The sequence below is a fragment of the Dermacentor albipictus genome, unplaced genomic scaffold (assembly GCF_038994185.2).
Source record: "Dermacentor albipictus isolate Rhodes 1998 colony unplaced genomic scaffold, USDA_Dalb.pri_finalv2 scaffold_27, whole genome shotgun sequence".
In the NCBI taxonomy this organism is placed as follows: Eukaryota; Metazoa; Arthropoda; class Arachnida; order Ixodida; family Ixodidae; genus Dermacentor; species Dermacentor albipictus.
The window spans coordinates 424,003-439,630 of NW_027225581.1; the positions used below are offsets into that span (position 1 = coordinate 424,003).

Below are 15,628 nucleotides of genomic sequence, written 5' to 3' on the forward strand. Positions count from 1 at the left end.
ATCACCTCAACCCTAGCCGGAAGCCATGGCCTAAGCCGCCCGCCATTAAGGTCCCCTTCCTCGACCGCTGCAGGCTAACGTTGCAATTCCGTCGTCCACCGCCACCGATGCGAGGAAGCTCGCCCGTCACCCACCACATTTACCCACGGAAGACGGACGTTAGGCGCGCCCCTGAACACCACCCGCACTGCTATCACTGCGGGGAAGCGGGGCATGCCCACCACCGATGCCCATAACTCAAAATGGAATTATCAGGGTTCGCCGTAAATGCTGCGCGCTCACAACAAGCCTTTTCAATATCGCCGACTACCCCGCCGCCACCCAGTGGAGCCCTCGATGACCGTCCCGCTCGCCATCACCGCGCTGCTACCTGTCGCTGCAGCGGCGACCATACACTGCTCCGCTGGTCCTGTCGTTTGTGTCCTTCTTTAGTCCTGGTCTTTCGCAATTTATCTTTTCTTATTCGACCAAACACTGGCCCAGCCTTCAGCCGGTCCCTCAGTTCATATCTGGAAAACTAAAAGCGGCAACCGATGTTCGTCGAAAAGACAAAGATCCTCCGCCGCCGACGAAGACCACGCAGATACTATCTCGACGACAGAACAACGATGCACCGACATCCCGCCGAAGCCCGGATACAAACAATGAAACGACCATGAACCTGATGACGCGACATACAAGCCACACGTCAACGTGGCGCAATCGTGATCCGATGACAAGTCCTAACTGCATTGCAAAACAAAGCGCCACCGATCTCGAGGTATTCCTGGACGGACTCGCATTCACCGCGTTAGTAGACACACGAGCCGACTGCTCCGTCATGAGTGGACCCGTCGCACCAAGTTGAAGAAAGTTGAGTCTTTGTAGCAAGGGTCCCAAATCCGGACCGCCGGATGACGCCTAACAACGCCAACTGGAATCTGCTTGGCGAGAATTACCATTCGTGACCAGATCTGCCCTGCCACCTTCGTTATCCTCCAACAGTGTTGACCAGATGTCATTCTCGGCATGCACTTCTTGAATCAACACCGTGCAACCATCAACCTGAAGTCAAAGTAAATAACGCTATCGGAAGATGAAGCGACACCACCGGAGAGCGCTCGCTATCGCCATACCTTATGTGTACTTGAGAACCAAGTCGTCATACCGCCTCGCTCCGCTGTTGTCATTTCCGTCGACATCGAAACGCCCGCAGACGTAGAAGGCGTCATGGATGGCGACCAAAGCCTCCGGCTTGACCGTGAAATTTGCGTCGCAAGAGGTATTGCTCGACCTCATGGAGGGAAATCTCAAGTCATCCTCACAAAGCCAGGAATTCAAGCACATCAACAAGGACATGACGATAACACATACCGAGAAAATTTGAGAATACTGCAAAGCGTTTGTCCTCTGAGATTCTGCCGCATCTACCCCGAATGCCTTATTTCCTGAGCCAGTCTTCAAAATAAACCCAAGCCTCCTCATGAATAAGCAAGAACAGCTCAAATGTCTTCTCCGACGATACAAATTCAGCTTTTCAACGTCTTCGAAGGTTCAGTGAACACCACTTACAAAGCATCGCATCATAACCGAACAGTGTGCTCGCCCATTCTGCAATAGTCCTAACCAAGTGTAGACACGAGAACACGAAGCTATAAGGTGATAAGTCGACGATATGCTGCGCCACGACACCATCCATTTGTCCAAAAGCTCGTGGGTATCTCCTGACGTCTTGGTGAAGGAAATGGACGGCACCATACCTTTCTGCGTCGATTATCGTCGACTGAACAATATCACGAAGAAGGACGTATACTCCCTAACACGTATAGATGACATATTGCATCAGCTCTGCAACACTAAACACTTCTCGATGATGGTTCTCAAGACTGGCTACTCACAAATAAACGCCACCAAGAGAGACCGTGAAAAGATCGCATTTATCACGCCAGACAGCCTCTACAAGTTCAAGGTCATGCCTTTTGGACTGCGCTCGGCGCCTGCAATAATCCAGGATGTGATGGACACGGCATTAGCAGGATTCAAGTAGCAGTAGTGTCTTGTTTACTTGGATAACCTCGTCGTCCTCGCTGGTGATTTCGACCACCACCTGAGCTCGCTTGCGAGAGTACTAGAGCCCATCATGTTATGAGGGCTCACTCTGAAGCGGGAAAAGTGCTGCTTCGCTTACGACGAGCTTCTGTTCTTGGGTATCATAATCAGCAAATCCTGAGTCCGCCCTGACGCGCAGAAGCATCCTGCCATCGCAAAGTTGCAGTAGCCCACTGACAGGAAGGAATTGCGTAGATTCCTTGGCATGTGTGCCTGCTACAGGCGTTTCGTCAATGACTTTTGACGCATCGCCGAGCTGCTGACACAGCTCACTAAAGGTGATTCTGAATTCAAGTGGGAAACGCCGCAGGCCGACGCATTTCAAGAACTCAAACCTCACGTGCAGCCGACACCGGTACTTGCGCACTTTAACGAGCACACAGATGCAGAAATTCACACTGACGCTAGTATCCTAGGCCTCGGTGCCGTCTTATTGCAGAAGAAAAATGTTCTTGAATGGATTATAGTTTACGCTAGCCAGTCCAGAATGGTAATAAATAACCGGAAGACTATTTATTAATCTACGACTGAAAAGGAATGCCTCACCATCATTTGGCCTACAGCAAAATTCCATCCTTATCATCATGCAGGCCGTTCAAAGTCAGCGACTATCACGGGTTGTGTTGGCTAGCGAGCTTGAAGGACCCTTCAGGACGCCTGGCGTGATGGAGCCTAATACTCCACGAATATGATATCAATGTAACTTATAAATGTTCACGAAAACACTCTTATGCGAACTACCTGTCTTGCCACCTGCCACCCCAAAGTGACCAAGACGAAGACGCCATTATAGGTACACTATGCGCGGATGACTTTGCCGAGCCGCAGCGAGTTTACCTGGAGCTCAGAAGCCTTGCTGAGTACTTGCAAGGCAAGACCGAGTTTGTCCCGATGGTATTTAGGCCCGGATCACCTTCCTTACTCTTACGACGTTCCGATGAAGAACATTTAGCCAGCTCGCGCAAACGACCTTCTGATTTGTGCCTGCAGCACTCCAGTCCGAAATAGTGCATACCCTGCATGGTAGTAAGACATCCGGGCACCTCGGGTTTCCCCTTACACTCACAAGAATAGACCAGAAGTACTATTTGCCGCAGCTGACCGTCGACGTCGCCCGTTACGTGAAGTCATGTCGATACTGCTAGCGACGAAAGACACCACCGACAAGCCCGGCTGGATTACTGCGGTCGATCGAGCTTTTTCGCCGACAGTTTCAACAGATCAGGATGGATGGATTTCAACATCTGGAGACTAGTGGATCGTCATGGCCACCCAATACCTTACTCGCTACACCGAATCAAAAGTCCTGTCAAAAGCAGTGCAGCGGAAGTAGCCAAATTTTCGTGGAGAACAACCTGCTGCGGCGTGGTGTTACATAAGTGCTCATTATGGACTGAGGAGCGCCTTTTACCGCTGAGCTTACTCAAGTGATCCTGCAGTATAGCCCCACAAGACACCGGAGTACAGCTGCCTGTAACCCGCAAGTGAATGGCCTAACGGAACTACTCAACAAGGCTCTCACCGACATGTTAGCGATGTACGCCCACGTCGAATACAAGACGTGGGAGGCCGTGCTCCCCTTTTTCTCATTTGCTTACAACACGGCAGTGAAAGAAGCAACACAGATTACGCCGTTCAAATTCGTTTACGGAAGGAGCCCGACGACGACTATCGACGGCATGCTGCCGCACATCACTGACACGGGAAATGTAGACGTCGCTGCCTATTTCCAGCGCACCGAAGAAGCCGGGCAGCTCGCCCGACTGCGCATCAAGAAACATGAGAAAACCAACAGCCGGAATGACAGTCTTCGACGACGCTACGTGGAATATAAGCCCGGCGATGACGTTTCAGGTTGGACCCCGATACGCCAAGAGGAACTTAGTGAGAAGCTTTTACGCCGCTATTTCGGACCCTACGAAATTGTCCGACGCGTTGACGCACTCGACTGTGAGGTCGTGCCGACGGTATTTCGCTTTCACAGCAGCGCCACTCACGACCTGAAACAGTTCATGCTGTGCGAATTAAGCCGTTTAGCAAGAGCTAACTACCTCTCAGGTTTTGCATAGCTGAACTTCTCGCTTCTTTCTTTCACTTGCTTACTTTGAAATTAGTTTCTTGCTGTTTTTTTTACGTTTGCTTAATACGTGTAATTATATTTTTCGCTCTCCTGTTATGTTTGTAGTATCGGGACAATGCTTTTTGAGAGGGGGACATGGACAGGGACATAGGAACATTTACTTGTTTATATTTTTCGGGCGAGCACATTTCACCGTCTAACAATGTTATCGCAGAGCGTAGACGCGCCTGCGTGTAACGGATATTTCTCGAACGTTATCGATGGTTGTATTGTGACCCAAGCTTATGTAATCTGATTGCATGCGTGATGAGACTTGCCTAGAAATTTCTGCAAGACACGCGGGCATCACCGATTATTCGAGTACCTTCGATGACTCATGCATAGCTCATGTATACAACGAGTTTGCTTGTATCTATCTCGCAAGCGTATTCGGTGAACTGAATTCATGAAGAGGGGTTACCACTGCTCACTTTATGACATAATAAAGGTAGAAGAATTCATCCGCAGTCAATTTCGAAGCACGCTGCCAAAACGTGCTTGCTTAGGTGATACAAAAATTGCCATGTTATAGGGAAAGAGAAAAGTGTTAACAAGATTTCCATTACCACGCAAAGAATAAGGAAAAATAACGTAACGACGGCAGTTGTAATGTTCAGAAACGATTGTCATCAGGTCAAAAATGGGCGTAGTTTACGCGCATTTCTTTCTTCGAAATTTGCACTTATATTCATTTTCGCGTGATTACGTTTGTGATCTAAAGAATACATTGTTACGCCAAAAAAGTAAAATAAAGACTTCGGAGTCGTTTCGTACTCTTCCCAAGTCTCTATTTTCCTTTTTTGGCGCAACAATGTATTCTTTAGATCCCAACCAACACGCCCAGCAACAAGTTCTACTTAATTACGTTTGTGCTCCCTAGCTCCAGAGCGTGTATTTGCAACTGTTTTATTAGAAGTATTGCGACGGCAAGGGGGACGTCTTCCTACGCGCAGTGTACAAACTATGTCACACTGATCGCAGACGCGTTTGCTGTAGGTTGAAGGACGCATCGTATAAGAGTTGTCCGAGCATATAGAAAGGTCACTTCCAAGGTGCACGCTTTACTCGCGCTTCAGAATTATATTGTTCTGAACCACGCGTGAGCGAAAGCTGCAGTATATTTTTCGGTATATATATCTTCGAATGCACGCACGCATCTCACACCCGGTGACTCGGCTTCGGGGGGGGGGGGGCGAAAGACGAGGGCTTAGCAATTCCGACTGGTTCTGAAAGGACTTCTCCGATGCCAGAGGCAGGCAGACGCGACAGGAAAAAGACGGATATATCTTCGCTTATGCGCAGCTCGTGGGTTCCCGGTAAGCGCGCAAATCCTTTTCCCGCACGTTTCAAGTCCTGTTCAACTTCGGCGAAAATATATCGTGTACTTAGCCGCGGTCATGGCCGCTTGTGCACGGGAGATTCCGAAACAACGGGGTTTGAACCGCTGAGAAATACTATGTTGGGCTACCTACCGCGATCAACAAAACCTGTCTATTCCGGATGATTCAAGCGTGTCTTCAGGCATTTGAGATTTACGAAGTGGGGCTCACATTGGAACTACTGATATTACAGGCCTGTAGAATCCTCTGGGCTGGAATTCGCCGATATAAGGTGGCCTCACAACCTGCAAGGTTTTCTGCCACAGCTAGCTTGGATGCTCGGTTGCCATAGTCAGAAGGGCAAAGCCTCGCACTTTTTTTTCATCGGAAGGTCGGCAGCTCGAGTACACCTGGTCCAGTACACTATATCTCGGGGCTTGGAGTGGCGCTTGACACCGGCAAAGATGCGGAGATCCAGTTGGGCTGTACTAATCCATGTAAAACCAAATTAGAGCGACCCACTAAGCTTCCCTGGTATGGTACTCAGCCACTTCCTCCCAAATGACTCATTCGATCAAGAAATGGCCTCAGTACTCAGCAGGTGTGGAGCTCCTGACCAAACTGGCGGTCAGACCTGTAACACAGCAGAGGGTGCTAAAAATCTCTAGACCCGGACAGGCCGCCAATGGACACTGACCCTGGGATCGTTCAACAACTGCACTCCCTGAAGAACTATCAAGCGTTGTTTGGGATATCATTGCCCTTATTGGCGTTAGAAGAACTGGTAATGCTTATCTAGTGCTGACAAATGGCCACGTCCTCTGCTATGGAGGACTTCCAGATAAGAGGCAGTACGGAGTAGGTTTCCTAATCCGTAACGACATAGCGGGCAACATTGATGAATCCTACAGCAATAATGCTTAATGACAGAATAGCAGTAGTCGGAATAAAACTTAATATGAAGTATATATTAAAAGTAGTACAAGCCTACGTTCCAAACTCTAGTCATCATGATGATGAAATAGATCAGTTTTACGAAGATATTTAATTAGCGTTTAGAAAGATACAAACACAGTATACTGTACTAATGGACCATTTCAATGGAAAAGTGGGCAAAAAGCAGGCTGTTGAACAAACAGTTGGGAACTACGACATCCATTGTAGGAACCCTCGAGGAGAGACGTTGGCAGAATTCGCGGAAAGCAATAGGCTGTCAGTAATGGCCACCTTCCTCGGGAAGCGTAGGAACAAAACTGCTCCTGGAAAAGCCATAAAGCTGAACAAGAATCAACAGTGATTTCATAATCTCTACCCATCCCAGTATAGCACAATATGTAGAAGTGTAAGGTAGGAGAAAGTGCAGTAATCTACGATTGTGAGGGCTAGGGTTCACCGTAATTTGAAGAGAGAAAATTTCATCAGCGAGAAAAAGGTCACACTAAAGGCAGTAAGGGTAAAAGTACACAAATTCAGGCTGCCACTCGCAAACAAGTATGCAGCCTTAGAACAGAGAGAGGAAGATCAGATATAAGTAATGAATGAAACCGTAACTACTCCTGCTTCAGAAGCAGCAATTGAAGAGGGATGGTGCTCCAGTGCACCACATCTGCAGGCTTTGAGTGACGCCTGACATCGGTGAAAGATGCCAAGAGCGAGTGTGATTATACTAATACAGGTACAACCAAATTATTAAGGGCCACTAAGCTTAAACAAAGACATTCCCTCACCAGAATAGGAATTGGCCTTCCTGGTGCAGTATTCGGCCACAATCTCACTGATGATATCTGCAATTAACCAATGGCCCTCAGTCGCCAGCAGCTGCGGAGTGCCTGACCAAGGCGGCGGTCAGATCTGTAATGCAGCAGAGGGTGCTAAGAATCTCTGGGTCCGGACAGGCCGCCGATGGAAACTGACCCTTACAATGTTTCAGTTCAGTTTAGTGTCAGTTTCAGTTTATTATTCATTCAAGAAACATTGAGCAAATAGCAAATAGTATGCAGACGAGGGTCCCAAAGTCAATGACTGCAACGGAATACCCCGAACCCTCTCGAGTGAGGCTAGCTTAGCAGGACTCTTTGCGGAACTATCAGGCATTTTTGGAGATATTATCAGCCTTAGTGAGAGTAGAAGAACTGGTGAGGCTAACACATTGCTAAATAACGGCCATGTCCTCTGCTATAGAGGTCTCCGTGATAAGAAGCAATACAGGGTATGATTTCCAATCCATAATGACATAGCGGGCAACATTAACGAATTTTGCAGCGTAAACGAGAAGGGAGCAGTAGTTTAAAGGGAGCAGTAGATTAAACGTAGTACAAGCCTACGGTCCAACATCTATTTACGACGATAAGAAAGTAGATCACTTTTATGAAGATGTTGAATTAGCGATGAGAAAAGTGCAAACTCGGTATACAGTAGTAATGGCTGACTTCAATGCAAAAGTGGGATAAAGGCAGGTGCGTGAACAGGCAATATGCAACTACGCAGTCGAGTCTCGAAACGCTGTACGAGAGTTGCTAGAAGAATTTGCAGAAAGAAGTAGGCAAAGAATAATGAATACCTTTTTCAGGGAATGAAGCGAAAAAAGTGGACCTGGAAAGGCCCTAATGGTGAAACAGGAAATAAAACTAATTTCATAGTTTCTGCCGATCCCAGCATAGTGAATGATGTAGAAGTGCTAGGTATGGCAAAGTGCAGCACTCATAGGTTACTGAGGGCTAGGATACACCTCAACTTGAAGAGGGAAAGAGTAAAATTGGTCAAGAAAAAATAGGTCAAATTAGACACAGGAAAGGTAAAAGCAGACAAATTTAGGCTTGTACTTGCAAACAAATATGCAACCTTAGAACAGAGATCATGATGATGACATAGGGGTAATGACTGAAACCGTAACGAGGCTGGCTTCAGAGGCAGCAATTGAAGTGGGAAGCAAGGCACCAAGGCAACCCGTGGGCAAGCTCTCCCTAGTAACAAAGGACTTGATAAAAAATGACAAAGAATGAAAGTATCCAACTCAAGAGATAAGATAGAATTCGCAGAATGGTCAAAACTGATCAACAAAGCGACAACAGGTGATATTAGAAATTATAACGTGAGAAAGACTGAATTATTATAAAAAATGGACTCAGCCTGAAATCCGTGAGAAAGAAACTTGCGTAGGACAAGCCAAGATGTGTGCACTGAAATATAATCAGGGTAATATTATCAGCAATCTCGAAGATTTATTAAAAGCAGTGGAAGAATTCCATACTGACATTTACCCTACCCAGAGGACTCAGGAGAACTCTATTCGAAACAATAATGAATAGCATACAGAAACTCCTATACCTAGAGATGAAGTCAGAAGGGCCTTGGAAGGCACGAAACGGTGGAAAAAAGCTGGAGAGGATGGAATAACAGTCGATTCAAGCAAAGATGGCGGAAACCTAATGCTAGGAAAACTGGCGGCTCTCTATGGGAAGTGTCTATAGAGTAGAAGGGTCCCAGAAAACTGGAAGAATGCAAACATTATACTAATCCACAAAAGAGCAACGTTAAATAACTGAAAATTTCTACGCCCATTAGCTTACTCCCAGAAATGTCTAACATATTTACCAAATAACATATAATAGAATAAGGGAAACACTGGAGAGTAGTCAATCAAGGGAAGAGGCTGGCTTCAGGAAAGAATACTCTACAATGGATCACATCCATGTCATTATTTAGGCTATCGGGAAATCCCCATAGTACAGTGAACCTCTCTATAGGGCTTTCATATATTACGACAAAGCATTTGATTCAGAACAGATACCAGCAATCATAGAAGCACTGCGTAATCAAGGAATACCGAAAACTTACGTAAATACCCTGGAGAATAAAGAGATTCCACAGCCACCTTAATTCTACCCAATTAGAAAGATACCTATGAAAAAAGGGGTCAGACAACAGACACAATCTCTCCTATGCTATTCATTGCATGCTTGGAAGAAGTATTCAAGCTATTAATACGGGAGGGTTAAGGAGTAAAGATTGGCGGCGAATATCTCAGCCGCCTTCGGTTTGCCGATGACATTGCTCTATTTAGCAACATGGCGGACGAGTTACAACAAAGGATTGCGGACCTTAACATGGAGAATGTAAGAGTGGGGCTGAAGATTAATATGCAGAAGACAAAGATAATGATGAATTACCGGACAAGGGAACATGAGTACAAGATCGCAAGTCAGCCTCTAGAGTCTATAAAGGAGTACGTTGATCTAGATCAACTAATCAGAGGGAAACCTGACCATGGAAAGGAAATTCACAGAAGAATAAAAATGGGTTGGATTGGCATACACAAGACATCGTGAGCTCCTGAATGGGAGCTTGCCGTCATCATTTAAAAGGAATGTGCATAATTAGGGCATTTTAGCGGTGCAGATATACGGCACCGAGACTTGGCGGCTGCCAAAGAAGCTTGAGAACAAGTTCAGGACAGCGCAAACAGCGATGGAACGAAGAATGCTACGCATAACTTTAATAGACAGAAAGAGAGCGGTTTATACCAGAGAGCAACGGGTATAGACGATATTTAATAGAAAGTAAGTGAAAAAAATGGCGCTGGGCAGGTGATGTAATGCGCAGATTAGATAACCGTTGGACCATTAGGGTGACAGAATGGGTGCCAATAGAAGAGAAGAGCGGTATAGGACGGGCGAAATCTAGATGGTGCGACGAAATTAGGAAATTGGGTGCTAGTTGGAATCGATTGGCGCAGGACAAGGGTAATCGGAGATTGCAGGGAGAGGCCGTCGTCCTGCAGTGGACACAAAGCAGGCTGATGATGATGATCATGAAGACGATGATGTAAGGGGCCAAGACAACTATTAAGTGAGCTCTCCCAAGTATCAGATGACATAATAAAGAAAAGACAAATAACGAAAAGGCCCAACTCAAGAGATTGGATAGTTTTCGCGAAGCTGTAAAAACTGATCAACAAAAAGAAAACACGGGTTATTAGAAATTGTAACGTGACAAAGACAAAGGAAACGGTAAAAAATGGACACAGCTTGAAATCAGCGTGAAGGAAACTTGGCGTAAGACAAACCAACGTGTATGCACTGAAGGATAAGCAGAGTAATATGAGCAACAATCTCGAAGAGATAGTAAAAGCTGCAGAAAAATTATATACTGACCTTTATGAGACTCAGAGCAGCCACAATTCCTCCATTCGAAATGATAATGAACGGGTCCCAGAGACTCCTTCTGTAGCTATTGATGAAGTTAGGAGGGCCTTGCATGACATAAAGCGGGGAAAATTGGCAGGAGAAGATAGAATATCAGTCGATGTAATCACAGATGGATGATGCTTAATGGTAGAAAAACTGGCGGCCCTTTATACGAACTTTCTATCTACTTCAAGAGTCCCAGAGAACTGGAAGAATGCCAGCATTATACGTTTCCACATAACGGCAGACGTTAAAGACTTGAAAAATTATAGGCCAAACAGCATACGTCTAGTATTAAATGAAATATTCAGAAAGGTAATCTCCAATAGAATAAGAGCACCATTCATTTCCTCACGTAGAGATCATACGCATAAGGTATACATGTGCCTCGGTCTAAGAGACTAACACATTCGCAATCATTTTTACCCAAAACATGCAACGAATGGAAGGGTCTGCTAGCATCCATTGTTAGTATAAACAATCCTGTTCAATTTAGAAACGCTTTAGTTACCTACATTTAAATAATGAAGCTTGCGTTGACTATATCATGTGTCTTTTCATTGTATAAATACTATATTTGCAACCTAACTATGTATGTACTGAGCTATCATTCCCAATTTGTTTTCTTGAAAAGTGTATCAAGAGATTTCTATGGTGAAATGCCACTATTATATTTTTTTGTCCATGATGTGTAAATCAGTGAGCGAGCATAATGTATCATTGTTACTTATACTGTGCTCTTCTGTAGATCGTTTTTACCTCCTTTATGTTGCCTCTCCACTATATAATGTATACTTACTCTCAGGGTACTTAAATAAATAAATAAATAAATAAATAAATAAATAAATAAATAAACAAATAATGGGCACCACTGGACTTCAGTTAACAAAGTCAACTGGCTGGTTTCAGGAAGGGATACTCTACAATGGATCAAACCCATGTCATCAGTGAGGTAATCGACAAATTCGCAGAGTACAATCAGCCTCTCTATAGACCCTTCATAAATTACGAAAAGGCGTTTGATTCAGCAGAGATACCAGCAGTCCTAGACGCATTACGAAATCAAGGAGTACAGGATAGATACGTAAATATCTTGAAAAATATCTACAAAGATTCCACAGCTAACTTCATTCTCCACAAGTAGGAAGACACCTATAAAAAGGGCTTAGACGTGGAGACACAATGTTTCTAACGCTATTCGCTGCGTGCTTAAAATAAATGTTCAAGCTATTAAACTGAAAATGCTTAGGAGTGAGGATCAACGGCGAATATCTCAGCAACCTTCAATTTGCAGATGACAATACACTGTTCAGGAACGCTGAGGACATGTTACAAAAAATGATTGAGGACCTTTACAAGCAGTATAAGAGTGGTGCTTAAGATTAATATGCCGAAGACAAAGACAATGATCAATAGCCAAGAAAGGGAACAATAGTTCAGCATCGTCAGTGAGCCTGTACAGTCTGTGAACGAGTACATTTACCTCCGTCAATTACTCACAGGGGAGCTTGATCATGAGAAGAAAATGTACAGAATAATAAAAATGGGTAGGGGCGCATTCGGAACACATTCTCAAATCCTAACTGGAAGCTTACTATTATCATTGAAAAGAAAGCTGTACAATCAATGCATTTTACCGGTGCTAACTTATGGGACAGAAACTCTGAGGCTTACAAGGAAGCCAGAAAACAAGTTAACGAACACCTAAAGAGCGATGGAACGAAAAATGTAAGGCGTAACGTTAAGGTGCAGGAAGAAAGCAGTGTGGATGGGACAGCGTACGAGGATGGCCTGTATTGTAATTGAGGTTAAGAGAAAAATATGGAGCTGGGCAGGTCATCTTGCTCGTAGGTTAGATAACCAGTGGACCATTAGGGCTACAGAATGGGTGCCAGGAGAAAGGAAGCGCAGTCGAGGACGGCAGAAAACTAAGTAGCGTGATAAAAGTGAGTTATTCGCAGGCGCTAGTCAGAATCGGCTGGAGCAGCACAGGGGTATTTGGAGATGGCATAGAGAGGCCTTCGTCCTGCATGGACATAAAATGGGCTGGTGATGTAGAAAAGCCGACGCGCTTGATTGATAGGTCAGATTTTTGAAGATCGCTGGCAGTGCTCGCCACTGTCGTTGAGCGTTGGGTTTTGCCTGTTTTTGAGGGCACAGGTGCACCAAATAAAACGCTAGTTTCGCCATTCAGTTTTGCGTCTTTCTTCAACGTCACTACCACGTGAAAATCTTTGTATTTTCCGCCTCCAAGAAATATTTGACAATAGTTCATACTAACGAATTTTAACAGCGCATCCAAATACGATAAAAGCAGCAAAGGTTTTCCTAATTGCTGCTGGCAGGAAACATAGAGAAACATATTGTTGCACTTAATAAGGACAGTTGCGTAGTGTTGATTCTGCCGCAGGATTCAGAGGGAAGCTCAGAATTAAATAAATTGTAAACAAGCGTTGAGACACCTCCGGCACGTTTAAACGGCGGTTCATGTAATATTATTTCTAGCCAGGGAAATTATACACATCTTCCGAAGCAAGCCATGTTTCCGAAAACATGACAGCACTACATTGGCATTCTATTCCACCAAAAAAGAACAACCAAGATTGTCTCGCTCGTTTCTGCGAGATATAAGGTGAAATGTATACAACTACAGCAATTGAGACCATGCCTTCGGATTATTGTGTCTAGGTCAGCTAAATTTACTTGGTCCATGAAAAAGAAAACAGACGAAGAGATAGGTTAGATACATACTTCAGCTGCTGCACAGTTAGTCAAGATCAGCTGTGCAGGAAAGGACAACCACAGATTCATTCTCGTTGTTTCGAACAAGAATTTCCCTGTTCGCATGCCATGCGAAGCGATAATGGTTTCAGCTCGGCCATTCTCTTCCGCAGCGCAGCAGCTGTCGGTTCTGTGCTGTCATGATTTTCCAGATTGAAATATTTGAGCTCATGTTTCGGAAAACGGCGCTTTTCAATCCATCTGTCTCGCAGTGACAGCGGCAGAAAATGCACGATGAGTCCGCAAACTTTGCCTTGTCTCGAAGACCACCGATTTACCGCCTCGACGTCGCTCGCGGTCAGCTCTGAAAAGCTCACCAATTTTGATACTTCGTTTAGATTTGTTAGGAGGTTACAATTACTCATTACCTGTATTCCATGCACTTAAACATTGAACTTCCTGCTGTGCCATTCAAGGTCGCTTACTGAGGCTCTATGTTGCTGAATGTCGTTCAACTTACTGTTATGCCATTCAAGGTGGTGGTTCACTGAGGTTCTGAGTTGCTGAATACTACTTGGGGCTGCATCGCTCTCGAGTTAAGACACATTTTTCTTGAAGCTGGTTGCTTCCTTTTTCTAGGCATCTTGATGACTCACTATTTGGTCGCTTTTTTAAGACATTAGCTCAGAGAAAGTTTGTGATGATACCTTTTGCGGCCAGCTGACAAGCATGTCGAGTTTGACTGTCGTTTCTAGGAAAAAGACCAAGAGGCCGGGATCCAACGCCTGGCCCCTTGTGCGTTAACTTTTGCGCTCGGCATGGCAAACATCGCCACGCCTTCAGACCGCTCTCGCCTTTGCTCTTACATGATGCTTCACTGCAGCCCGAACAATCACAGAGATTGTAGCCGTACTTACATTCGGAGTATTTCATGAATCGTCCATCAGGGGGGAGGAGTCGTTTGCAAGAAGGGCACTGACTCTTCATGGCCCCACTAGATGAACACCCCGTGAAAACAGCACCAAACGCCAAATCACGTGACGCCAAAAGTATCGCATACCGAGCCGCAGAATGGCAACGCAGGTGACGGTGGAAAAAAGCACGGGGCAAGATAACTATTACAGAAACGAAGTTGTTCACGAACCTGCAAAGAATGGAATAAATATGTAAGGGGGCACCCTTCTGCCATGAGCGCGACCAGAGCAACCAAGAATAATATAGTTCGTGACGTCAGTGCATGCACGAAACCTTGATACGGCGCAGCACAGTCCGTGTTGAGTCGGGCTTGAAAGACTGGAATTAGGATGTAAGAGCCGTCCTTCTTCCACCGCGGTCACCGCCCGTGTCGGCTATTCAAATAAGTGCTGCTTGCTGGCCTTGTCTCTCGATCTGTTGGATGGTGTTATCGACTAGAGATGCCAGGTTTATGTAACTAAGCATACAGTTGAGCCATCCTATAATCTGCCCTCTTTTGATACTATTGCCGCCGTGAGAAATGGGGTAAATCAGCTGCATTGAAGAGAGTATCCAAACTTACCCTGAGTGTATTCGCCAAGATGTCGGTCAGCAGCACGTTACAGTGCACGTTACAGCAAGATGGTGCTTTTTGTATTTTTATGATGTAGCGAACGAAATGTAGCTCCAAATAACACTTCCTTTTAGGAAAGCTTCGCTGCACTTGTTCTTTATTTCAGTACCAGCTTGGCGAAAGCCTTGGGGACACCTTCATCGACGTTTTCAAGGATCGACTTAGCAAGAGTCACAATACTAGCTGCGGGCACGAGTTCCTCAAGCATGTGGTTCACTGGGAGAAGACGGCACGCGCCATCGACAGTGCTACCGAAACGATCATACAGAGTAGAGCACAGGGTCTGAAGAAGAATATTTGACTAGAATAATGTAATAATTCCAATTCTGTTAATACATTTTTCATCACTTGTCACGCCTATGTTGTCACCGAGAACAGTTATGCATGAATGTGGGACATGAGAAAAGAATAGTATTCAGTGAAATGAAGTCTTGCGTTAAATCAGCCTCTTTATAATTCAAGCTTCTTATAATGTACAGTAAGACCCATTTTTCGCTTTCCACCGGGATGCGGGAGAGATAAGGAAAGTGTGAGAAACTGGAAAAGTATTGCGCAAGCAGGCGGCTAAAATCCCACAAACATGGTTTTATAGATTGAAATGGCATTA

At 45.2% G+C, this 15,628-nt stretch overlaps 1 protein-coding gene across 1 annotated transcript in view; it reads left to right on the plus strand.

The window, feature by feature from the left end:
- LOC139052604 (glucoside xylosyltransferase 2-like) overlaps window positions 1-15,357 on the plus strand; it is an 83,680-nt gene extending 68,323 nt beyond the window's left edge. Inside the window, exon 7 of the mRNA XM_070529680.1 lies at window positions 15,128-15,357. Within this exon, the coding sequence (XP_070385781.1) occupies window positions 15,128-15,322 (195 nt within the window). The 3' untranslated portion in view covers window positions 15,323-15,357. The remainder of the gene's footprint in view (window positions 1-15,127) is intronic.
- Window positions 15,358-15,628: the final 271 nt, after the last annotated feature.